Consider the following 25,897-nt stretch of genomic DNA (forward strand, 5'->3'; position numbering starts at 1 on the left):
ATGGTCGTATCAGACAAAAATGTATGTTCTAAGGCAAACAATAACCCCGTCTCGTAGAGCTAATTAGCTAAGAAGGCTATTTCAGACCAAGGAGGTTACTAGTATACGTCTTAAACCTCCTTGTTTGGAGTAATGGGCGCAAAGCGACAGGTGAAAAAAAGACAACTTGAAGGACGGTTTACTACTGAGGGGATTTCTACAGAGTTCGGAGACAGTTGATCCCCCCCCCCCCCCCCAAAAAAAAGTTTAGGGGGTTTGCATGGGCCCATGGGGGTAATTTTCAAATGCCACACGCAAATTACGCTTTACATAGAATGCACTGACTACGCTATACGTAGCATTTGTATGAGCGGTCCGGTGTGACAGCGATCTCGCCCCCCCCAGCGATCTCGCCCCCCCGGGGGGCGAGATCACTAGCGTTTTCGCCCCCCTTTAGCGTTTTCGCCCCCCCCCCCCGAACATTACTAGTATTCCTCGGAGGGGTCTTAAGAGCAGCTGGTTACTACATATTAGGTGCGCTACCTGGTACTATACTGCACCTGGGAGTAACATAGTTGGTGTGTTACCTGGTACCTATATGGCACCTTATTACCGTAAGATGTCATACCTTGTTCGGTGCAAACACTACATTGAAAGGACATTTTTTTTGCAGCTGACATGGCAGAGGTGGCATAGAAAACAATGCTATTGTGAACGTATAAATCAACACCGTCTATGGCACGGAATACGTCAGCTATATGTTTTCAATTTGTCACAGTATTTTCTTTCTTGTGAAGAAAACATTTCCAAAGCACTAAGAAAAACACATTTGAATAATAGTTTCTCATTATAAACACTATCTACGCACAAGTTCATATACCTGTTGCTAAATGCTACAAAAAACTGGTAAAGTACCAGTCTTAAGAAACATGGGTAAAACACCAGTTCCTAAATACTAGAAAAACGGTCATATTGGAGGTGAAGATATCCATAAGGTAGGTGCATATAACGTACCAGTTTCTAAATACTAGAAAAACAGTCATATTGAAGGTGAAGATACCCCTTGGCCAGGTGCATACACCAAAATGTGCATTATTCTAATGAATACCTTATTTGCATAATCAATAAAGACATGACATAGTTCTTTTGTGGTCAATTCATAACAGAGGCTTCATATTGGAGATATATAGGTTGCTTCAGGACAGGTGAATACAATGAAATATATCTCATGTCGAGACTCAGGTACATGCAATAAAGGGAATACAAGGGACCCAACCCTCCTTGTCTGAAACAAGTTCAACTATCTTATTGTCATGTACTTACGTTAATATTAATACTATGGATGGAGTTATGTATCAAACTCGTGTACTTATATCATTCTGAAACTGCATTGTGTGATTTATCCCAATCAACTTCTAAAATATCATGTAAACCCGTTTTTTTTTGGGGGGGGGGCGAAATCGCTAAAGGGGGGCGAGGTAGGGGGGCGAGATCACTAACCGGGGAGGGCGAGATCGCTAGTGATTTCGCCCCGGGGGGGCGAGATCGCTAGTGATTTCGCCCCCGGGGGGGCGAGATCACGGGGGGGCGAGAACGCTGTCACACCGGTGCGAAAGTAAGTAAGTGGTAAGAAAGTTTTATTGCCGTGCGTATCAGCCAATCTCATACCAGTGCGTAACGTACTGTTTTCGCCAATAAGCTTTTGTTTTTTGTGGACGGTGTTTGGAAGGTCTTCCGTATTATTGGTATTCGCTACTCTGTGTATAATGTGTATCTTTCGTATCTTATGACAGTTATGTTATGATTGCGCTGTTATGTAAACCTTTACTGTAATAATGTTACTGCATGTATAGACAACGGGTAGGATCTCTGAAATGTCAAGCTACTGTGAATCTTAATGACGTAATTTGATACGCGCACAGAAAACCATGACGTACGTCATACCTTTGTATCTTTCCCTCCAATAGATATCAGAACCGACCACGGATGACGTCATATCGAACACGTTCCATTGCCAGGTGACTGGTGTGACGTCAGACCCTGTTGTTGCCAGAAGTGGGGCGAGGGTCAATGTCAGGTTCGAGTTCGTTGTACTCTGCCGAGAGGCGCGCGGTTTTACCCACGTGCGCGCCCCGCTTGGTAGTCTGGGTGCGTGTGTTAATCTCCAAGCAAATCCTACGGTGAAGTCGGCCTCATACTCTCCAAGCTGAGTTTAGGCTCCGGCTGTTTTTTTAACGTTTTGTTAAGTCGTCTTTTCACACAAAATAGAAAGCTCGATAAAAACGTCTAAAAGAAACGTAAAAAAAAAAACAGCCAGAGCCTAACCTCTGCTTGGAGAGTAGGCCTAGGAGTGTGTTTCGCTACCGGGGGCGAAACACACTAGTACTCCTAGACCGGCTTCACTCCTCTGACAGCTTTTGATATTACTAGCTATAGTATCTTATGCTACCGTAGGATCTAACTGCTTGGGGATTATGCGTGTGTGTCGTCGAAGGAATCTCCAAGCATGTATTCATGTATGGGTTCGGGTTGTAAGACGTTACTTTTTGCACGTTTGTTTCTCGGAGCGACACTTACTCTATCAGGCCATGTTGATCCGATTATATGTATAACATCCTCATCTGCTGGAAACCAAAACCAGTCTCCAATCAGATCCTACGGTAGCATAAGATACTATTAAAGTCTGGCAGAAGCCGGCCTAGGATTGTGTATGCGACTGGTGCCTGTTTGACTCCCTTGGCCGACTTCACTCCTCTGCCAGCTTTGATACTATCTTATGGCACCATGCGATCTACTTGGAGATTACCCTAAAATGACAAAAGCGAGCGAATAAAAAGTCTACAATGTTACGAGGTTACACCAAGACTGCAACGTAACGATGTTACACCAAAGTGTAAATGCGCAGAAATATATCTCAAAAGATATTTACTGTGTGATGTGGTTATAACAAAGGACCTTACGTTGGACAACTGTATTGACATGTATAACTTAGTGTCACACTGGAATTTGTAGCCCAATTTTTTGAACACCCATGAGCCAGTTTCGATAGGCTGCATGGTAATAACGTTACTAGTAATAACTCGCCTGTTCCTCGGTGTATATTGTGTCCCACTTTGGAGACGGCTGCAGCTGTAGTTTTAGTCGCTTGACGTCGCTGCGTTCGTCAGCTCAGGTGGATTGTGGGTACACGGTATGGCTCTGACTTTTCCTGGTCAAGTTCATCAAACTCTTAAACTCTTAAGCCGACAGTCGCGACAAAAACAACACAAACACTGATCGTTTATCTATTTGATTGCAATTCTATTGTTACTGTTTTGATGTGAAGAAATTGAAATATGATTTGGCACGTAGCACCTGCTAAAGGGCCTTTATTTAACGCCCATAGGTGATAGTTTGACACAAAGAAGTTTGTAGAGGGACAGTCCAGTAAAACATTCTATTTTGTATTGTGTTGGAAACATGGACAAATGTGTTTGAAAAGGCAAGTTTCAGAACCAATCGTAACCTCATTGGTTTGAGGAACACCCGCTATACTTTTTTACGGGTTATACTACGGTAGGGCTTTGCTTTTTGTGGGGGAAAAACGGGGAAAGGCCACCTAAAAGGCAAATGCCTAATGGTAAGAACAAAAGTATGCTAAAGCTGATAACGTTAACGTTACACTTGTTCGTAGATAATGAATGTGAGGTATATTTTGAAACGCGCAAAACACTGAACTGCACACTAACGTGTTACATCTGCTTGGAGATCATACAAACAGTCAATACTCGGTGTTTGTGGTCAGAACTCCGGAACTTCGGAAGCAAACCGGGATTCTTGTGGTCAAGTTCATTCGCTGGACGGAAGCCAAATGTGTATTTTCCCGCGGGTTCGCATCGGCAGTGTAGCGTGAAAAGGAAAACATTTGCGTTTGCCAAACCGCAAATAACACATCCGGCTAATGGAGGGATGGCGTCTGAGTGCTAGATTTGCAGGTCAACTTGACTTGTGAACAAACAGAATAGCTACGGGTTCAGTTTAGTTGAATAGCTGGCATTTAACAACTTTAAGGTTAACGTTATAGTTACTGATATAATGAAAGTAAAGAAAAAGGGGCAAATTTAGGGCCACCTCCGTTAAAGATCCGGGCAATCAGTACTTTTGTTTTGATCCGTGCGTTGCACACTTTTGAGTGACTCATCCGCGACAAGTGCGACAGTTAACATTGCAAACTACAAAATAACGTTAACGCTAGTTCACAGATGATGAAGATGATAGTAGTTCACCTCTAGATCTTACTAGCCTATATCCGTTGTTTTTAAAAACAATGTATTTTAGAGATAACAAGTATCAAGTCGTCCGGGATGGTGGTTTCAAACTAACGTTACAATGTTTTGAAATTATTGCTGAAACTGACTTTGAAACCACCGTCCGTTAACTTGATGTCCCTATTGAAAAATATTCCGTTAAAAAAAATAACGGATATAGGTTACCCCGTGGATAAATGTGGTAAAGCGTTACAGGACACTTTTGAAGGTGAAATACTGAGAAGACGCAACCAGATGTCAGTTGCGCTCAAACATCGAAACCTGGACTTCATGTTAACAGCTGAAATAATATTAGCTAGTTATAGATACCTGCATAATTCTAAGCTGACATACTTCTTTGCCAACGCAAACTGTAAAAGTGGCCACAAACATGGCTAGAAGTACAGCAAACATTACTTTGGCAGCAATTCCATCAATCATTCGACAAGTCACTCTTCGCATAATGGTATGTGAGTAGGAAATATGCTAAGATCCCGACTTTGTACTAAAATCAATCGTTTCAACGATTTTTCGTCCATCTTCATGTTATGCCAGCATCCACAGATAGAATAGTTTATTCAAATACTTATGCGCACTGTGCAATAACGTTACACGGATCAAAATGGCCTCAAAAGTCAATGTGAAGCTTTGCTTTCGAGCTTTCTTTCTTAATCATTTTGGTCCGTTGAATGGCATCATGCAAGTTGGGGCAAGTAAGATTTGATTTGATGTTTCGTTGTTTAAATGTCCCAGCTCTCTTTCAATGTCTAAGCTCTTAAAGAAGGGCAAAAATGTCGAAAACCCCGAAATGTTCGAAAAGAAGGTCAAAATCGTTCCTTTTGATGACCTCTACCAGGCGAACGTCCTGACCAATCAGAAAGCTTGTTCCAGCGGCGGTTCGGCCGGTGTGCACATCCGGGACCTTTGTTTGTAAATGTGTGTGGCAGAGAGGGCAAGCCGCCATTTTGGACAGCCTCAAATTGTAAATTTTCCAAATATTGGACATCTTCACTGCGTGTTTTCATGCCGAATCTGGGCCGAGGAGACCCAGTAAACCCCCAGCGGCTGTGAACAGGTGTTGACGGCGTCTTGTGCGGGCCAGAGACCGTGGAAATCGCGGGATTTTTGCGGGGAAGTGCGATCGCCGAGCGCCCTGTGTCCTGGGGAAAATCTGTGTTGTTGATTTGCGCATCGCCATCATGACTAGTGTCCACGTCTGGCTGAGACTGGGGCTGATTCTGTACGCCGCAGGTAAGCTTTCCATACTCGATTCCTCTCTAAACCGCCCAGAAAACTCTCTACTTTGCAATACATGCGTTTTTTTAGGCAAACTTGGGACGATCATAGGGTTATAGGCTCTGTAATCGACTGGCGTTATCCTCGCTAACTGACAGGCAGTTCTACGGCCCTCCATCGCCCCTCTAGGCGCCGCATCTCTGCACTAACACCGCCAACACCGGCCCCAAACCCCGATACACATTGCCCTAAGCAGATTTTCCTCCGTGTATGGGCTAAAACGGGTAGAACTGAGGGTGTGGGAGGGCGCTTGCCGGCTGTGACGGTACGTTCTCGGGTTGAGAGGTCATGTACACGAACATACTGCAGCACAAAAGATGGGACACTTCTCTCTGATCCTGCCGCCGAACACGGCTTCGGTAAAACTACAGAAAATAACAGCGTTATATATTAACTAGGAAGCATTAAATGAAAGCTTTGCGTGTGTATCTGAAAGGCAGAAAATCTTGAAAACTGTTCTCAATGTCTCCAGGAGTGTAGAGTTTTTGCAAGGATTTCTCAAGACTAATTTTTTGCGAGTTGCCGGGGTTTCTAGCTGGCTTGTAGGAATTATGCGAAGTGTCCTCCCCAGGGAATACGGGTATTGTGATTGATGAAAGAACAGGCAGAAGACATGCAAGCATAATTTCATCCACAACAAAAGAACATGGGAGGAATGCTGCATGCAGATGATGATATGGGTGCAGATTTTCTGCATAATTTTTCTCCGGTGTTGTTGTAAAATGTGGATTCCCTTGTTCATGTGACATGAGATGTGGCAGTTGCTATTGTGTGTTGGTTACCACACGTGGAGCGCGGTAGCGTGGGTTTGCTGCTACCACGCTAGAACCCAGCTTTTTCCTTCAACGCAGGCTTAGCCCCCGCCATTTCAGTTGATCCTCTGACGTACTTTGTTTCCACATGATTCTTATCTTCACTTTTTACCTGGTTTAAGTGAAAGAGCCCATTGTGCAGAGTCTACCTGTCCCAAAGTGCGAACAACACTCGGTAACCCACCGCTCAAATTTTAGCCCTGCCAATGTCGTGTTCTACGCTCGCGACAATCCACCTACTTGACGACAAGGGACCGAATGTTTTGCAAATGCAATAAATGAAAGCAGCATTACCCCAAGTGGGTTGTCATTTGATTGGGATGTTGTGCAACCTGGACAAAAATCAATTCTTACTCCGGGATAAACCGTAGCCTGGGTGGAGCAGCGAAGGCAAGATCGCTGGCCTTGAGGAGTTTATCCAATATTGGCAAGGTCAACCTCTTAACCAGGGGGGAACCAGGGATGATGATTCCAGGTCAAGTTGAACTCTCGTGTCAAGTAATGTAGAGCCTAAGGTGTGGAGGGGTTAAAACTCGACCCAAACATACTCATATTCGTGATTTTAGTAAAATCATCTACATTTAAGATTTGACTAGGTTGTTCTGAGATTGTAAAGGGTGGTTGAGTGTCTGTCCTCTTTCATGTTACCTGTATTTGCGATGAAAGTAATCAAACTATTATTATTCCATTGATTTAGGAGAGCTCTGTGTTAAATTCTGTTTGGCTATGAGAGTTTGGGAATAGGGCAACTGAACTCCCGTGAAATGTAACTGTACCCAAGCTATCATATGTCGTTGTCTTTGACAATCAACGCTCGTCATTAAGACATATTTGTTCTTTTATCCACCACTTTACTTTAACAAGTTGACATTTGCATCACAGCAGGCTAGTCCGTTATTTCTCCACATCCCTTGGATGGCTTCCTTCTTGTTGCTTCTTTATTTAATCTCTCCAGCAGGCGAGTATTTGTTTATGCAAGTGCACAGGGGCAATAATGGCTGAGAGTTGGTACTGTTCACGGCAATCTACCCATGCATTTCTGACAGGTGAATAATGACCCGGTGTTGATATGTTTTTGTTGGGGGTTTAAAAGTCTGACACTGGAAGGCAGGTAGTTGACACGGGCCAGGTGAGATGTCACGGCAAGCTAGCCGCGTTTCCTCACAGGTAGGCTTTGTTCTCCAGGTTGTAAAGGTGTCGAATTTCAGACCCTGGCACCGGTCCAGTGGCTACAGTTGAACTTGTCACAAACGAGCTAGCAGAGGTTTTATCTTACATTTAGGAGCATTTGAGCGAAGTCCTATCTGACTCTATTGCTTATGTACTCTCTCTCCTGTGTTATATGATGCAACTTGTTTCAAACTCAATCAAAGTCCGGGACTTGAAATATCATCTTTATGTTCATGTGCCTGCAACATAACATTGAAAAAGCATTACGCTTTTTCTCAAATGCTACACTTAGAGTTAAACAGAAAAAAAAACACACAACATGATTTGATTGTACTAAGTCTAATACTTGCAGGGAGCAAAGTGTCAAGGTGTTTATATTTTACTTGACGAACTTGCAAATCTCCACAAGCCACAACATTGCGAGAACAAATATCCCAGCAGTTGTTAGAGAACTTTTTAATGTAAATGCAGAAACTTAAGCAGTGCTTTAATGTTCACAGTTTTCGCGGTGGCTGCTTCGCCGCAAACTTAAAAACAAACATTTTTCTATGGCAGATAGAGACTACAGGGCATTTCGCTACCGCGAACATAAAACCACTGCGAAAAGCCCTTTTTCCCGCTACCGCGAAACTAGATCCCCGCAAACTTAAATACATGTACGGATAAAAAAATTCAAAAGAGGTACACTATTGGCAGCAATTGACCACACTGAGGCCACACCAATTTAATTTCTTGGTTCACGGATTTTTTCATAAAAAATATGGAGCGAGAGGGCGAAATATAAATAAAAATTGTAAAATGGTTGGGGTAAAGGTAACAACTAATCCAAAACATAAAGAAAAAAAGTTTAAGCTTGAAAAAAGTACAAAAACACTATTATTGTACAGTAACAGCACCTGTACCCACACTTTAAGGAGCTTATAATATAAAGGCCAATTTGCTACACCAGAAAGTTGGTGAATGGCTTCATTAATGGTGAAAATTTGCTGAGTGGTAATTTTTATTTTCATTTTTTTTTCCCAAAAATAGGAGCGAGCGAATCCGTGAACCAAGAAATTAAATTGGTGTGGCCTGAGGGTGAGAACAAATCTCTGGCGCTTTTGAGTTGTAAGAACAGTTGCCATTGTTTCGCCCCTGCTGCACAAACCTCTTCTGTAACCGGAGGCAGTCAGCTGGGCTTGTAAATCTGTCACTCCAGCAAAGAACAAGGTCAAGGTCGGCCTTCCCACCTTCTTGCAGCTGCGTGGTGACCTTCAGGAAGGAGGGAGAATATCCGTTCAAGGTCGTGCGGGATAAGGGGGTCCTTGTCCTCTGAATTATGTTACCAAGAAGCAATTCGCTTGGCCCAGTCCAATCTTTGTCATTGTGGGAATTGAAGTGCTTGTAGGAGCTTTATTTTCATCGTTTTCAAGGTGACTTCTTTGTAAAATACTGAGGTGAACATGAGATTTCAGTGTTTTGCGAATACCTCCTACTGCAAAATTACAGCAGTTTTTGCAGTTTTGAGTCTAATTCCTGTTTTCTGCACCCTCTTTGCCCAGTCGAGCTGTTCACTGCTTTCTTAATCGTATTCCCAATTCTTAAAAAGAAAAGAAAAACTTCTGTATAGTTTCTAGAATATTGAAGACCTTTTGTTTTGTGCCTGGCCTATAAATAGCTTCAGAAATTGCCATGATTTCCCCTTGACTGAAAACATGTTCAGTTTTGTATGTTCCTAAGGCCACACCAATTTAATTTCTTGGTTCACGGATTCGCTCGCTCCTATTTTTTGGAAAAAAAAAATAAAAATAAAAATTACCACTCACTGACTCAGCAAATTTTCACCATAAATGAAACCATTCACCAAATTTCTGGTGTAGCAAATTGGCCTTTATGTTATAAGCTCCTTAAAGTGTGGGTACAGGTGCTGATTCTGTACAATAATAGTGTTTTTGTACTTTTTTCAAGCTGAAAACTTTTTTCTTTGTGTTTTGGATTAGTCGTTACCTTTACCCAAACCATTTTACAATTTTTATTTTTATTTTTATTTCGCCCTCTCGCTCCATATTTTTTATGAAAAAATCCGTGAACCAAGAAATTAAATTGGTGTGGCCTAATGACAGGACTGTAATCTCTTGCCTCTAGAGAAGTCCTCATATGGGACTGTGTGATCTTACTTATGATAGTGAGACTCTCTTACTCTAAGAACATGAACTGGGTAAGGGCAGTCAAACAATGCAAACTTCTAATGGTAAAAGAAGCAGTTTTACATGTGGAACAGTTTTTTTACTTCATCTGAAGGGAATTAAGTTAGGCTTGTTCAGTTTTTGATGGCTTGGTTTTGATCCCTCACTTTTTTTTTTATCAATGTCAATAGTGTAACTTAAGATTATACCTGACTTCTTTTGTTCTTGGATATTGAAGCAAAGTGTATAAGATGAAATCAGAGGGTTGGGACTTGTAAGGAAAACTTAGCTGTGATTCTATTTTCTCTGTCACTGAAACTATTTGTATCAAGTATACTCATCTACTAGTCCAGCGTCCTGTTGTGTTTTGTTATTTCAAATGTCCCAAAACCAACAGGTATAATGATTGTCTTTCCACATGTTAGCCGTGTGTTATTTTGAGTGGTTGAGTTCCCAGACTGTGGTGTTGTTGGTTGGAGTAGGGGCATCGAAGCAGAGAGAGAAAAAACAGTAATCTTTGGCTCGGGCCTGCACAGTGCAGTATGGGTAAACACTGTGTAAGTGGAAAGACTTGCCGAGTGTTTGGTATGGGTACAGTCGGCTGCGCAGGTGGAAAAACTCCCCGGAAAGGCTTTCCTGAATTCCTCTCTGCTGATAGAGGTTCAAAGGGAAGCTGGCTTCAAGGTAGCAGAACACAGTTTTTTGCCTATGGGCATTTACATGGTTAAGTGAGGTGGCTAAATTTATAGCAGGGTGTAAAGGGGTAGGGCAAGTATAAGAATTGAATATGTGTGAGTGCAAGATACAACTCACAAAATCCGTGAAAATGAGCTTAAGTTTGCCGGCAGTTTCTCTTTTACTTAAATAGTTTAAAGGTCATTTTTATATAACCCCAGCAGAGGTTATACTGCAGTTGACACACAGCAGTTTGCGGGAGAAGGATTCGTGCGCAAAATTCAACCTAACCAAACAAACATCGTAACCCAACTCATACAATCTCAAAACTGACATATTCCTCTACCATTCACCACAGTTTCCACCTTTCTAATCTGCACAACAGAATTTCTACAGCTCTTTCAAGTACCGTGACACTTACTTACTTTGTTACCGAACTACTATTGGGGACGGTAGTTTGGTAGATAAATGCTGTAACCTTAAACAACAGGCATCCCAATGGAAATGTACTCATTATTTTCTATTAGCACATAAACTGGTTTTGATACAAACTAGTATAAGAGATCATTTGGGAATGTTGGCAGACATTGCTGAAAATACATCCGTTTCAACTGTATGGGCAAAGTCAAAAGTAGGTCAAAGTTGAAGTGTTGATGCTTTTACATGTATGAAGGCCAAACACTTTGTGTGTATTATAATAATATTTTTGACATTATTTTTCAACACAGGTAATGGTAGCAATGCTAATGTATGTTTAAAAGCATGGGACTTTTCATCAGCTACTGCCTCCAAAGAAGAAGTCAAACCTCCCAGTAAAGTATGTAGAATTATGTATGTAGATAGCTGTATAGAATAGACAAGTCTTGTTACTTTTTAATGTCTGTACCCTTGCAATTAGCCTCCGGGCATAGATTTGCAAATAGATAAATTATATTCAAATGGGATTTTTGATCTGCCAGTATAAATGAAGGTTTGTAGAGTTTCCTTAGCGATTTGGACCCGTTTCCATGCAGTTGTGCAGGTGTCAGGTGTGTGTTGGGCGCCCTTGAGCACGATGACAGGAAGATGTGTCAGCTGTCCCGATAGTTTGGTATGAGTAAGGAGTAGAACACACACAGGTGCAGGGCGACCCTGGGAACTGGGTTGGGCGTGGAGAGAAAGGAGAAGGCTGAAATCATTGAGACTTTTTGAGATTTTATAACGAGGGTACATCACCACTTACTGTAAATGCATTTAAGTTTGTGTGGATTTAATTTCGCGGTAGTGGGAAAGGGGACTTTTCGCGGTGGTTTTAAGTTGGCGGTAGCGCCATGCACTGTAGTCTCTTACTGCCATGGAAAAATGTTGGGGGTGGTTTTCCCGGTGAAGTGGCCACTGCAAAAACTGCAAAATTAAACAACCACGAAAGTTTCTGCATTTACAGTATCTTCCATTATTCTTGACAAGTGATTCTTGCAAATAACACTATACAGTACATAGGATCGTTTAAAAAAATGGGGGAAGAAATAGGAAAAAAGATAAAGACAGCTTGTACGTTGGCAAGCTAAAAGAAGGCAGACTCTGTTACACTTTGTATATTGCGAAAAACAAGAATATGGAAGTCATTACAAAGAAAGACAAAGTAAAAGATGTGGTGTGTTGAATAAACTTCGGGAAATGACTACATTGTATAAATTTCACTATAAACTGTATCTTCTTTCTCTCTACAGATCTTCATTTTCAAACCATATTTTCTTAAACATTCCATGGATTTGAAGCAAGTATCCTAGCTTACGTGTGTGAAGCAAGTAATAGAACCATTTATTTGTAAGGCCTTCTAAAGATGTTTTGAATTTCTGTGGTTTTCCTGCCGTTTCCCAAGCAAATTATGCAGCTGCCTGAGCTATTGTGGGTTTCCCTTTGACCCTAGTTGCCACAAAACAAAGCAGTCACAAAGGCCCGGCCACGGCTTGTCAGGCAGGTCAAAGGGCATTGTTCTCCGCAAAATGATACATCACGTCTTTGATGTGAAACTACTGAACTGTTTCCTACAGCATTGTATGTATGGTGTAGTCTCCTAGCAGGCTTCTCTTCAGCCGAAAGCATTGTCTGTATGGTGTAGTCTCCTAGCAGGCTTCCTTGCAGCCATCCAGCAGTCTGTATTTGTAGTCTCCTAGCAGGTTTCCCTGCAGTGCAGCTATCTAGCATTGTGTTTATGGTGTAGTCTCCTAGCAGGCTTCCCTGCAGCCAGCCAGTACTGTCTGTATGGTGTAGCCTCCTTGCAGCCTTCTAGCATTGTTTGTGTGGTGTAGTCTCCTAGCAGGCTTCCCTGCAGCCTTCCAGCATTGTGTGTGTGGTGTAGTCTCCTAGCAGGCTTCCCTGCAGCAAAATGATACATCATATCTTTGATCTAAAACTACTGAATGGTTTCCTACCGCATTGTGTGTATAGTGTAGTCTCTTAACAGGCTTGCCTGCAGACACCCAGCATTGTGTGTATGGTGTAGTCTCCTAGCAGGCTTCCCTGCAGCCAGCCAGTACTGTCTGTATTGTGTAGTCTCCTAGCAGGCCGCCCTGCAGCCTTGTCTGTATTCTGTAGTCGTCTCCTAGCAGGTTTCCCTGCAGCTATCCAGCATTGTGTTTATCGTGTAGTGTCTTAGCAGGCTTCCATGCAGGCATCCAGCATTGTCTGTATGGTGTAGTCTCCTAGCAGGCTTCCCTGCAGCCTTCCAGCATTGTCTGTATGGTGTAGTCTTCTAGCAGGCTTCCTTGCAGCCTAGCAGTATTGTCTGTATGGTGCAGTAAACTAGCAGGCTTCTGTAGCTATTAACCAGAATATCATGCAAATCATGACTAAAAAGACAAGACACACAAAATGTAAAATGATCTGTTTTTTATTAATGGAATTTGTTGGGCGCTCTGTCAAATTGTTTGATGTTGTTATTAGTCACTCAAAATATCCACCTGTGTCTTGGGTACACAAACAACTTACAATTCAAATTTTCAGGCTAACATATTATTATTATGAGTCACATATCCTAAAAAAAGGGTCAGTGTTTAAGATCCCAAGGCAAAGTAATTACTGGTGAGCTTCAAACCAAAGAATTTTAATTGCGAGGTTAAGTTGTGTTTGTTTGAACAAGGTATGCAGGTGACGAGCAGATATCGCTCTTGGTCTTTGTTGGTCAGGTTGTAGGAATTTCCATGTAATCCTTGTAACGGCAGTCTCAGGAAAGCTGTGTTTTTTCATTAGGCCACAGCAAGTAAATTTTATGGATGACATCCTCTGCAGACTGCAAAAATAATGAGATAGGGCAAAAAAAAAACAAGATGAGTAAAAAAAAAAACAAGATGGCAAATTTTCAAAATAGACGTTGTAATAAGACTAAAAGAGACAAAATATGGCATCACAGCCAACAAGGCATTCATTCCTGTATTTAAGAAGTGCACCAGTGTAGTTAAAGTGACACTAGTGTGGTAGACTGGTATCATTAGCCATGTTGGCAACTACACTCATAGCTTCCATAGTTGTGCCACTTTTACAAATATCTATCAAGTTGCACCTCTGCAACTACAGTCAATGCTACAGAGTGTCTAGTGTCAATTCTACATTCAATTACAACACAACCTTTACCCATTTTCATCTATCTGGCCTTCCCTGAAGAAGAAAAAAAATCTTGTTTTTTTTTCTGAAATCAGGCGAAAATTAATGAGCGCGCGGATGTCATCCATAAAATTTGCTTGCTGTGGCCTTATGACGTAGTTGGGGAATAAATCGTGTAGGTTTTCTTGATGTAAACGATCTCACACTTTTGGTGGAATTTTGAAAGACATTGTAGAAATTCTTTCTTAACACAAAGTTATGAACTAAATGTGGAAAGATTTTTGGTGAATTCAAAACTTCCTCTTTTCTGTATTTGTCAAGGTTAGAATTACAAGTTGTGTGAAATTTTACATCGGAGGAAACTTGCTGCAAATACCAGTGTTTTACTTTTAGCCCACCTTAACATGAGCTTACCAGCAGACTACAACAGTATCAACTTGCCTGATTTTGATTTATGATACCAAGATCGATTTTTTACCTTGCAATACCTTTGCTTGGAATTCAAGGCGGCACATGTACAAATTTGTGATTGGCGTATTTGGCTCTAAATACATTAAAGGTAATTAAGCTTTATGCTGTGTCACATCCAGTAAGGTCATTCAACCTATGCACTTGGCAAAGAAGCCAGATTTTTTCAAGTATGTTGATAGTTTCCTATATACTGGGTACTAAATGTTTTCGCTACTGTGGGAGTGCGAAATTCTGGATCATGTTAACTCCATTCATCAAATAGCAGGTACTCAAACAACTGGATATGATTTTGGAAGCGGTCAGATAGCATCGACAACCTTTCGTCAGTGACACTGGCATATCTTATTACCTAGATGTCTAGCCTTCATCGATACAGTGTTCTAGCCAGTGCAGTGTTTTTTTCCGTTCCACGGATTTTGAATTAGGAAATCCTGTTGAGCGCAGAAGGCGCAATGATCCTGGGAAAATTTTGAAACCTGGATCCTCTGAAATGCTATATCCTGCACTTTGAGGGGCAAGAATTTGCTGGTTCAATTTTAATCAATGGCATCTGTTTTAATTTCTCAACATGCCAATTTTTGTCCATCATAGAGGACGGCATGGGCAAAATTTTTTGTCTGTCCCCAGCAGCAAAATTCCGTCAAAGGATGGATGCTGGCTAGAACCTTGCAAATTGACATTAGGCCACATCAATTTAATTTCTTGGTTCACGGATTTTTTCGTAAAAAATTTGGAGCGAGAGGGCAAAATAAAAATAAAAATTGTAAAATGGTTGGGGTAAAGGTAATGGCTAATCCAAAACATAAAGAAAAAAAGTTTTCAGCTTGAAAAAAGTGCAAAAACACTTATTGTACAGTAACAGCACCTGTACCCACACTTGAAGGAGCTTATAATATAAAGGCCAATTTGCTACACCAGAAAGTTGGTGAATGGTTTCATTAATGGTGAAAATTTGCTGAGTGGTAATTTTTATTTTTATTTTTTTTTCCAAAAAATTGGAGCGAGCGAATCCGTGAACCAAGAAATTAAATTGGTGTGGCCTTACCTGCAAACGCGAATCTAACCTGCTTTGGCCATACCTTAGTGATAACCTGGCTCCAGTGAAAAGTTGTAATCTGTCCTAAGAGGCCAACTTCTCCAGAAAGGCGGAGCCAAGATCCTAATCTCTAAGATTTCCTCAATTGTTCTAAGGGGGGTGCAGGTATTGTTTTTGTGTCATTAGTTGATCCTTATCTAAACGAACAGCTGTTTCTACAATGTCCGCTGCTTTCATTGCTGTAAATTGGTAGTTAGAACTTCTGGATTGTTCCCTTTGGCATTGAGGCTGTGGTTTTGTATCTACAGCATCTTAAAACTAATTACACTGAAGGAAGGAAGTCTTTCCTAAATGAGTTTTTAAATAAAGTCTCAAGTCTCCATTCTAGGTCTGCAATATTTCTTTCTTGATACCGGAACAGGTGCATTTACCACTGGAAGTCATCTGTAGCAGACATGATGTACGTGTACGGCTGTACCATTTACATTATAGAAGCTATGGATCATATTGTAATTGTTTCAGTTGTTTCTGCTGCACTGTACAAGTAATAACAGTCAATATGGCAAAAAAAAGGCTACATACGCAGGATAGGTAGACACCAGAAATACCTGCACAGCTCCAATTTTACCTGCACTAACCTGTATATACCCAGTACATGGACCAGTTCAAGTTAGGTACAAGTAGACATCAGAAATACCTGCAGTTCTCCGATTTTACCTACACAGACCTGTATTATGCAGGTGGTATTTCGAGCCCCATTATCAAAGAAGTTTTGTGCATTGATTGAGAGGATTCTCTGGTATTTGTTGATATAAAAAAAAAAGTTACCAAGTCTATGGGAAACACATTATAAGAAAGCATACATAAATCAGACTGTACAATTATTTTTTTGAAGCTTAATCATTTCCAGACCACATGAAGTCATCCAACTCCCAACTCAGACAAGGTCGTTGACACTTGGGTTCGTTGTCCCATTTCTGTCAGTTTTCATAAGACATGGATTTGAACTGGGGTCAAGATCACCTGGATATGTCATGATTTGTTTGGATGAGGGCTGTGTCTAGTCTGTTTAACACAAACTCTGCTGTCCGGGGCTGTAACTGGCCCCTCCATATAGTCTGTGTAACACAAACTCTGCTGTCCGGGGCTGTAACTGGCCCCTCCACATAGTCTGTGTAACACAAACTCTGCTGTCCGGGGCTGTAACTGGCCCCTCCACATAGTCTGTGTAACACAAACTCTGCTGTCCGGGGCTGTAACTGGCCCCTCCACATAGTCTGTGTAACACAAACTCTGCTGTCCGGGGCTGTAACTGACCAGTGGATGTTGGGCGGGCTGCTATAAGCGAGATTTAATCAGGCTAGGCTGTCTCCTGCTTTAGATTTTTTCCGACGCTCTTTAATTGTTCTGGAGACCATTTTGTACATTTTAGTCGTTATATCTGTTGTTTTTATCTTAGGAACATAGATTTTCAACAGTTTCATGTCATGAAGTTGAGATTTAGAGATAGTTGCTATTGGGAACTCAAACTGCTGTGAACACTCCCTACCACAAAGTTAAGTCCCTGCAGTTTTACAGTTACCTTCACGTTCTGTGCTTTTAACCTTGCTAATAGAAACCCACATTTAATGATGATCCTGCTATTTGATAATATGGGCTATTGTGTTTGTGTTATTGGCTTGTGTAATTGGCAATAACACAAAGATAGAGCCATGCCAACTATAGTCCAATACTGTAAATGTACTGGGGAACTACTGTAATGCAGAAAGTTTCGCAGTCACTGAGTGGTTTTGAATTCGTGGTAGCTGCATCCCGCAAACTTATTTACAGTACTGTACCGTAGTCGCATACTGTATTGTGAATATTCGCGGTGGTTTTAAGTTTGTGGTTCAGCAGCCACCGCAAAAACCGCGAATATAAAACCACTGCGAAAGTTTCTGCATTTACAGTAGTTCCCCCATGAGAGTTACGCAATATTCACTCCTGTTTCTGACCTAGTAAATACAAGCTCACTGTGATTGTTTTGATTAAGGGAGCAATAAAAGTCCCTGCCAACACTTACGAGCACACATGCTACTGAACTAGGGAGTAGAAAACTACCCTAGCGTTGTCAGTTAGTGATTGTTTTAATAAGCAAGCTATATTCCTATAACGATATCTCGATAACACAGCCTGCCAACTTACGAGCACACATGCTACTGAACTAGGAAATAGAAAACCATGCTAGCGTTCTCGGTCAGTGATTGTTTTAATAAGCAAGCTATTATCCTATAACGATAACTCGATAACACAGCCCTTGCCAACACCAGTGCGGAAGTTTCTTACAAGCACACATGCTACTGAACTAGGGAATAGAAAACCACGCTAACGTCCTTGGTTAGTTTTAATAAGCAAGCTATAATCCTATAACGATAACTCGATAACACAGCCCTTGCCAACACTAGTCCATAAAGTTTCTTATGAGCACAAATGCTTCTGAACTAGCGAGCAGAAAACCACACTAGCGTCCTGGGTTAGTGATTGTTTTAATAAGCAAGCTATAAACCTATAATGATAACTCGATAACACAGCCCTTGCCAACACCAGTGCGGAAGTTTCTCCCCGGACATACACATGTGTACATGCTTCTGAAGTAGCAAGTAGAAAACTACCCTAGCGTCCTCGGTTAGTGATTGTTTGAATAAGCAAGCTATTATCCTATAATGATAACTCCATAACACAGCGCATGCCAACACTAGCCTGGGCGTACAGGCTTCCAAACTAGCGAGTAGAAAACCACGCTAGCGTTCTCGGTCAGTGATTGTTTTAATAAGCAAGCTATAAACCTATAATGATAACTCGATAACACAGCCCTTGCCAACACCAGTGCGGAAGTTTCTTACGATCATACGAGCTACTGAACTAGGGAGTAGAAAACCATGCTAGCGTCCTCGGTTTGTGATTGTTTTAATAAGCAAGCTATAATCCTGTAATGATAACTCGATAACACATCCCTTGCCAACACCAGTGCGGAAGTTTCTCCCACCCCCTACACAAGTGTACACATGCCAGGGAGCTGCCAAACCCTAATCCCAGGTCTCACTGCTGCAACAAGTGGAGCTCACAGTCCTGCGTATTTACACTGGGGAGCCTCTGTGCCCCCCGCTGAGGAAGGAATGTAAATCGGCAGCGCCGGTTTTATGGTTGGCGGGGTTGGCATGCCGCTGGGCAGCGTCTGGGAGGCTTGGCAGGGGTTCAACTTCAAGTGTGGATCAGAGGCAGGTTTGGGTGGGGGTGAAGAGTAGGTCAGATGGATCCGATGGTGGAACTAGAGCGCTGGGATTGGAGCAGGGTGTCCTCGCCTGGTTTCCTGGCCCACATTTCTAAATCACTGAAACAGATCCTATGGAGGGACTAGACTAGAACACATACTGTCTCCAAGCAGAAGATGGTATCAAAAACTGTCAGAGGAGTGAAGCAGGCCTAGGAGTGTGTTTGGCAAATATACACCTCTTGGCCAATTTGGTACTATCTTATGCCATCGTAGGATCTGCTTGGAGTTAAAGAGCACCTGATTTCATGACCCACATTTCTAAAGACTGCAAGCCACTGCTTTTGGAAGAACCGTCTTAGTTTGTCGGTTCTTGAGTTTGCAAGAAAAACTGTAGCCTGTATACCAGACCCCAGCCTGATCTTCGATCTTCATGTCTACCTTGTCCCCCCAAGGACCTGGAGGTCAAGGGACTAGGTAGGTAGGTAGGTAGGTAGCCTGATCTCACAATATTTCTGCGAGACTGGGCTGGGGTCTGGTATCCAGGCTAGGAAAACTGTAATGCTGACTGAACTGGAAGACCAACATGAGAACAAAGTCATTGGTACACACAGTCATAAATACTGTATAGTCAGTTGAGTATTCCCCCTTGCTGTCTGTTTTCATGATGTTATCTTGCCAGAAGAGAAGTTCAAGTTTCAATTCCACAGTTAGCACATGTGCCCAGACCCCATGATGAGAGACCTGAAATAAAAACAAGACTTTAAACCATTCATGAATCCGAAAGGTCGAAATGTCAGTGGAAATAAAGCAATGATTGTGTCAAAGGAGTCTCTTTATTCTTCAAACCATTCCACAGAATGAGGAAAATCCATAACTTGCTGTACAAAGTTTCAGGGATTAAATGTAGTTGGATTTAAGTGTTCCTCCTGGCTCTCTGTTTCATTGTATCCCTTCAGGGCTCGAAAGACTTTTTTCCTGCACCAGACAAGTTTTACCTGCACCACTCTGAATTTAGGAGGTATGGATCATACTAAATTTGTTCAGAAACCATTGCTATTTTTTTCTTATACTACATAGGTGGTAACAGTCAATGCAGCTAATAACAATCCATATACACTTACATTGTAGGACATTTATGTATAAAACCCAGTACATGGACCAGTACAGGTTAGGTGCAGGTAGACACCAGAAATACCTGCACAGCTCCAATTTTGCCTGCACTAACCTGCATATGCAAGTGGTATTTCGAGCCCTGCCCTTGGTTTTTCGTTTTACTTTGAAATGCCCTAAAACCAAGGAGATGGAGTGTTATGTCCTCAGATAACCTTCTTTAGATCCAGTATGTGAATTAAGGTCACCCAGTTAAGGTCCTTGAGAACTAGATTGTTCTGGAGGCAACTGGTAGAATCGGCCTTGTGACCTTCCAAACTAAAATTAGAGCTGAGGAGTTTGGCATATCCTCAAATACTGTACATCAATAGTTTATAGTTCTGGAAAGGTTATCACAATTGTTGGCAAGAAAGTAATGAGTGGTTTTCTTATAATGGCTACACAAGAGAAGGCTTCTTGTGTATGTTCTTATACTTACAGTCAAGGCAGCAAACCCAAACCCACATACACTCTATACAAACTCAGTATATGGACCAGTGCAGGTAGACATCAGAAATACCAGTGCACAGCTCCAATTTTACCTGCACTTACCTGTACATACCTAGTACATGGACCAGTACAGGTTAGGTGCAGGTAGACATTAGAAATAACTCCTGTATGTACCCAGAACATGGACCAGTGCAGCTGCACAGCTCTTATTTTACCTGTACTAGCCTGTATATACCCAGTGCACGTTAGGTACAGATACTGGGATATTAAAAATACCAGCACAGCTCCAATCTAACCCGCACAACCTGCATATGCAGGTAGGACTTTAATCCCAGCATCCCTAAAGAATGTAAACAGTTTGTTCAAAGCCATAGTCAGCATGAGGGTTGGCTAGCGGCAGAGCTCTGCGCCCTGCCACAGGTGTCGGCAGGTCTGTGATGTTGTTGAAAGGCTGGAACTCAAACCAGGTTGTGTCTGTACTGCTGTCTGTGAGCCAGTTGTCCTTGCAAGAGTAGGCCACACCTGGGACAGAAGAAAGCCAGCTTCAGGGTCCTAGCCAGTACTGTAAATCAGGGCTCTAGCCAGCTCGAAATTTTTTTCCGTCAGCCAATTCCAATCGTCGTGAAAACCGCGAAAATTCATTTTCCCTATGACACTACAAAGTAGTAAATGTTGCCATTGATACCTTGAAAAACGGGTTTTAATGAGATTATCGTATGCGAAAGAGCGCGGACACACATTGTCAACATGCATAACAATAGCAAAACAAACAGTGTGTGGCTTTTACGGCCGTGGACGGCGTCCCCAAGCCGCCTGTAACTTCCACCAAGGACTTTTGTCCGTAAAGGTTGACGGATTGGTTTTAAAATTTTTCCGTCAGATCGCAGCAAATTTCCGTCCATTGACGGAAAAACGGACGCTGGCTAGAGCCCTGCTGTAAATGCATTTAAGTTTGCGGGGATTTAATTTTGCGGTAGCGAGAAAATGGAGTTTTCGTGGTGGTTTTAAGTTTGCCGTAGCGCCATAGACTGTAGCCACATAACATGGAAATGGAAAATGTTCGCGGTGGTTTTAAGTTCGCCTTGAAGTGGCCACCGCGAAAACCGCGAACATAAAACTACCGCGAACAATTCTACATATACAGTATTTCATTTTATCATAATGGGAGAATGGAAAGACAAGTTCATGGTGGAAAAGGTCTTGGTAAAAACTCAAAAAGGACACTTAAATTGATACACCTACTGTAGTCAGACAGACTCAAGTTTTCCTTCTAACCTACTGTTTTCATCGTCCTGAGCTAAGGTTTATGTTTTGTCAGCCGAACCATCGGGTTAAATAAGGTAAATATATGAAGCTGAGAGAGCATCGCCCTGTGGGCAACATCGTGGCCGAACATGCAAAATACAGGAAAACATTTACACACAGGCGAGCCTTGGGCAGTGGTCATGCGTGTCTTAACTCCCCTATAGCTAGTTACACAGGAAAGTACAAGCCAAGTTCTGATGGCATTGGCAAGGGGAAGTCCAATCCCTGGGCATTTGGTGGTGAGAATGAGAACGGACTGTACCAAGACTGCAAGAGGAATGGGGGGGGGGGGTTAATTGGAAAACACTGTGCCACTTTATCTACCTTAGGCCACACCAATTTAATCTCTTGGTTCACGGATTCGCTCGCTCCTATTTTTTTGAAAAAATAAAAAAATAAAAATTACCACTCAGCAAATTTTCACCATTAATGAAACCATTCACCAACTTTCTGGTATAGCAAATTGGCCTTTATATTATAAGCTCCTTAAAGTGCGGGTACAGGTGCTGTTACTGTACAAAAATAGTTTTTCAAGCTGAAAACATTTTTCTTTATGTTTAGGATTAGCCGTTACCTTTACCCCAACCATTTTACAATTTTTATTTTTATTTCGCCCTCTCGCTCCATATTTTTTATGAAAAAATCCGTGAACCAAGAAATTAAATTGGTGTGGCCTTATAATGCATTGGAAAAATTAAGAAGGCAATTTCAATCAGTATATTGATACATTGTATAAACCTCTTTACCAAACGCTCTTTTGAGTTCGGAGTCCACTTGAAGATGTGACCTTGCTTTTGCTCTTGAAGACTTGTTACTTTACTTGACCTTGGTTTTTGATTGGCTTTAGTTAGGGGTTGACACAGGACTGGTCATGTAGCGAAACCATTCTAAAGTGGTTTTCAAATCCAATGCTTGAGCTCACAGGTTTTTCAGCAGGGTTCAAAATGCTACTTGCGCATCCAAGTAGCGTAGGAAGCGATGGAGGAAATGACTAAAGATGTTTTCCCTGTGTGTTTGCCCGATGTGGTTGTTAGTACTGTAGTATATTTTGTTTATTACCTCCATGAAAAATGAAGGTATAGTTTTGCATGTTTGTGAGTGTGTCCATATCTGTTGATATATCTCTATATATCAATGATCTCTCTCTTTATATATATATATACCTTATCCAATGATATGTACCTATATGCTCCTGTTTTAATTCATCTATTTACTGGTTTGGCTGTTCAGCACACACAGCCAGGGCTGCCCAACTAAGCTTTGTCTATTACAAAGGGCTTGCCCTGCTGACAGAGACAGAGAAATACAAATTCATAACTTTGTATGAAAACCTCTAAAAACCTCTTCAAGGAGTTTTGAGGTCTCGGATCTCAGTGTTTTCTTTGTGTTGACTTGGCTATGGCCAAGCAAACAAAAAGTCAAGAAATTAAACCGAGACAAGAAATTAAACCAATGTGTCCGTGTGTGTTTCCCCAGGGCTTAGCCTGTGTGCTGCCGTGGACACGACATGTGAGTTCTACGACAACTCAGAGTGTGAGAACCAGGAGAACTGTAACAGCACCTCCAGGTTCGTCATGTGTAAGGACGAGCAGCAACAGGAGGAGGGCAAGAGGAGCCACTGTTACGCACTCTGGAAAAACGAGTCCAACGTTATAACCCTCGTCAAGAAGGTACGATTACTTTCTTTGTGCATGTAGATTTTTAAAAGCGTTATAACCCTTGGCAAGAGGAGTCACTGTTACGCACTCTGGAAAAACGAGTCCAACGTTATAACCCTCGTCAAGAAGGTGAGATTACTTTCTTTGTGCATGTAGATTTTTAAAAGCGTTATAACCCTTGGCAAGAGGAGTCACTGTTACGCACTCTGGAAAAACGAGTCCAACGTTATAACCCTCGTCAAGAAGGTGAGATTACTTTCTTTGTGCATGTAGATTTTTAAAAGCGTTATAACCCTTGGCAAGAGGAGCCACTGTTACACACTTTGGAAAATGAGTCCCCATCGTTATAACCCTCGTCAAGAAGGTGAGATTACTTTCTTTGTGCATGTAGATTTTTAAAAGCGTTATAATCCTTGGCAAAAGGAGCCACTGCTATGCTCTCTGGAAAAACGAGTCCAACGTTATAACCCTCGTCAAGAAGGTGAGATTACTTTCTTTGTGCATGTAGATTTTTAAAAGCGTTATAATCCTTGGCAAAAGGAGCCACTGCTACGCTCTCTGGAAAAACGAGTCCAACGTTATAACCCTCGTCAAGAAGGTACGATTACTTTCTTTGTGCATGTAGATTTTTAAAAGCGTTATAACCCTTGGCAAGAGGAGCCACTGTTACGCACTCTGGAAAAACGAGTCCAACGTTATAACCCTCGTCAAGAAGGTGAGATTACTTTCTTTGTGCATGTAGATTTTTAAAAGCGTTATAACCCTTGGCAAGAGGAGCCACTGTTACACACTTTTGAAAATGAGTCCCCAACGTTATAACCCTCGTCAAGAAGGTAAGATTACTTTCTTTGTGTAGATTTTAGATAAGGGCAATCTTTCGTTTAAGTTACTACTTATTTCTCTCTTTGTCCATGGAGAGACATTGGGCTATGATGTGTGGTACTAATCTTTTGTTGTAAAATTTAGAGGAAAACAAGTCCAATGTTATAACCGTCAAGTAGGCGAGGTTCTCTTTTGTCTTATAGAGATTTTGGGAAAAAATTACTCCAATGTTGTAACTGTCATTAAAAAGGTGAGATTTTTCTGATAAGATTTTAGGAAAAAGGATTTTATGAAAAAGTAGTACTGTTATAACCCTCATCAAGGTGAGGGCATTTTTTTAGTCAAACCTATATTAGCGACCACCTTTGCATAGCAACCACCTGGCCATTTTGCTTACTTTTTGTCAGTCCCTTGAATTTCTCCCATTGACCTAAGATTTGGGTTGTTACAGGATTGCTGGTTGGATGACAATGACTGCTATGACAAGTTTTATAACTTGTGTTGTTACAGGGTTGCTGGTTGGATGACAATGACTGCTATGACAAGTTTTATAACTTGTGTTGTTACAGGGTTGCTGGTTGGATGACAATGACTGCTATGACAAGTTTTATAACTTGTGTTGTTACAGGGTTGCTGGTTGGATGACAATGACTGCTATGACAAGTTTTATAACTTGTGTTGTTACAGGGTTGCTGGTTGGATGACAATGACTGCTATGACAAGTTTTATAACATGTGTTGTTACAGGGTTGCTGGTTGGATGACAATGACTGCTATGACAAGTTTTATAACTTGTGTTGTTACAGGGTTGCTGGTTGGATGACAATGACTGTTACGACAGTCAAGAGTGTTACTAAGTTTTCTATCTTGTGTTGTGACAATGACTGCTATGACAAGTTTTCTATCTTGTGTTGTTACAGGGTTGCTGGTTGGATGACAATGACTGCTATGACAAGTTTTATAACTTGTGTTGTTACAGGGTTGCTGGTTGGATGACAATGACTGCTATGACAAGTCTTCTATCTTGTGTTGTTACAGGGTTGCTGGTTGGATGACAATGACTGCTATGACAAGTTTTATAACTTGTGTTGTTACTGTTAACTGGACTCCGATCCCTCTTATACTAGGGAATAACTCACGCCTTTCCACACAGATGTAGATCACTTTGGTGACAATGTGTATTCACTCAGATGGTCTCGTACCGGAGTGCCCCCCAAGCCTCAGTCCGCATGCGTCGACTGTTCCATCAGTGAGGGGGGGACTCAACCATTCTAAATAAACTAAGTTACAGGGTTGCTGGTTGGATGACAATGACTGCTATGACAAGTTTTATAACTTGTGTTGTTACAGGGTTGCTGGTTGGATGACAATGACTGCTATGACAAGTTTTATAACTTGTGTTGTTACAGGGTTGCTGGTTGGATGACAATGACTGCTATGACAAGTCGGAGTGCTATGAACATGATGAGGCACCAGAGAAGGGAATGTTCTACTGTTGCTGCGAGGGGAACCTCTGTAATCAGCACTTTGACCACCTTCCCATACCACAGCCTGATAGATCAACTGCAGGTATGTTCAGGGTTCGAAATACACATACTTAACTTGCAATTTGCACATAATTTTTGAGATTTGCATGTAAAATTGTTCTGAACTTGCAATCTTGCATGTTGAAAATACCTGGCCTATTGGAAAAATACTGAGGAATTAGACCCCCTACTCTTACACAAAAAGACAAATGAATGTGTGTCTTTATCCTTTCTTGTTTTTGCCAGTAACTTTCTCCGGTAAC

At 41.7% G+C, this 25,897-nt stretch overlaps 1 protein-coding gene across 5 annotated transcripts in view; it reads left to right on the plus strand.

The window, feature by feature from the left end:
- The first annotated feature begins 5,183 nt into the window (after window positions 1-5,183).
- The window catches only part of LOC118403120 (activin receptor type-2A-like), a 36,579-nt gene continuing 15,865 nt past the window's right edge, over window positions 5,184-25,897 (plus strand). For 3 of the 5 annotated variants that reach the window (XM_035801601.1, XM_035801603.1, XM_035801602.1), the window contains exons 1-3: window positions 5,184-5,516; window positions 23,106-23,299; window positions 25,518-25,677. In XM_035801601.1, the coding sequence (XP_035657494.1) occupies window positions 5,465-5,516; window positions 23,106-23,299; window positions 25,518-25,677 (406 nt within the window). In that variant the 5' untranslated portion in view covers window positions 5,184-5,464. Of the gene's footprint in view, window positions 5,517-23,105; window positions 23,300-24,079; window positions 24,121-25,517; window positions 25,678-25,897 lie in introns of those variants that run through there. The other 2 variants (XM_035801604.1, XM_035801605.1) reach the window with 2 other exon arrangements.

Source organism: Branchiostoma floridae, chromosome 16 (genome assembly GCF_000003815.2).
Source record: "Branchiostoma floridae strain S238N-H82 chromosome 16, Bfl_VNyyK, whole genome shotgun sequence".
Classification (NCBI taxonomy): Eukaryota; Metazoa; Chordata; class Leptocardii; order Amphioxiformes; family Branchiostomatidae; genus Branchiostoma; species Branchiostoma floridae.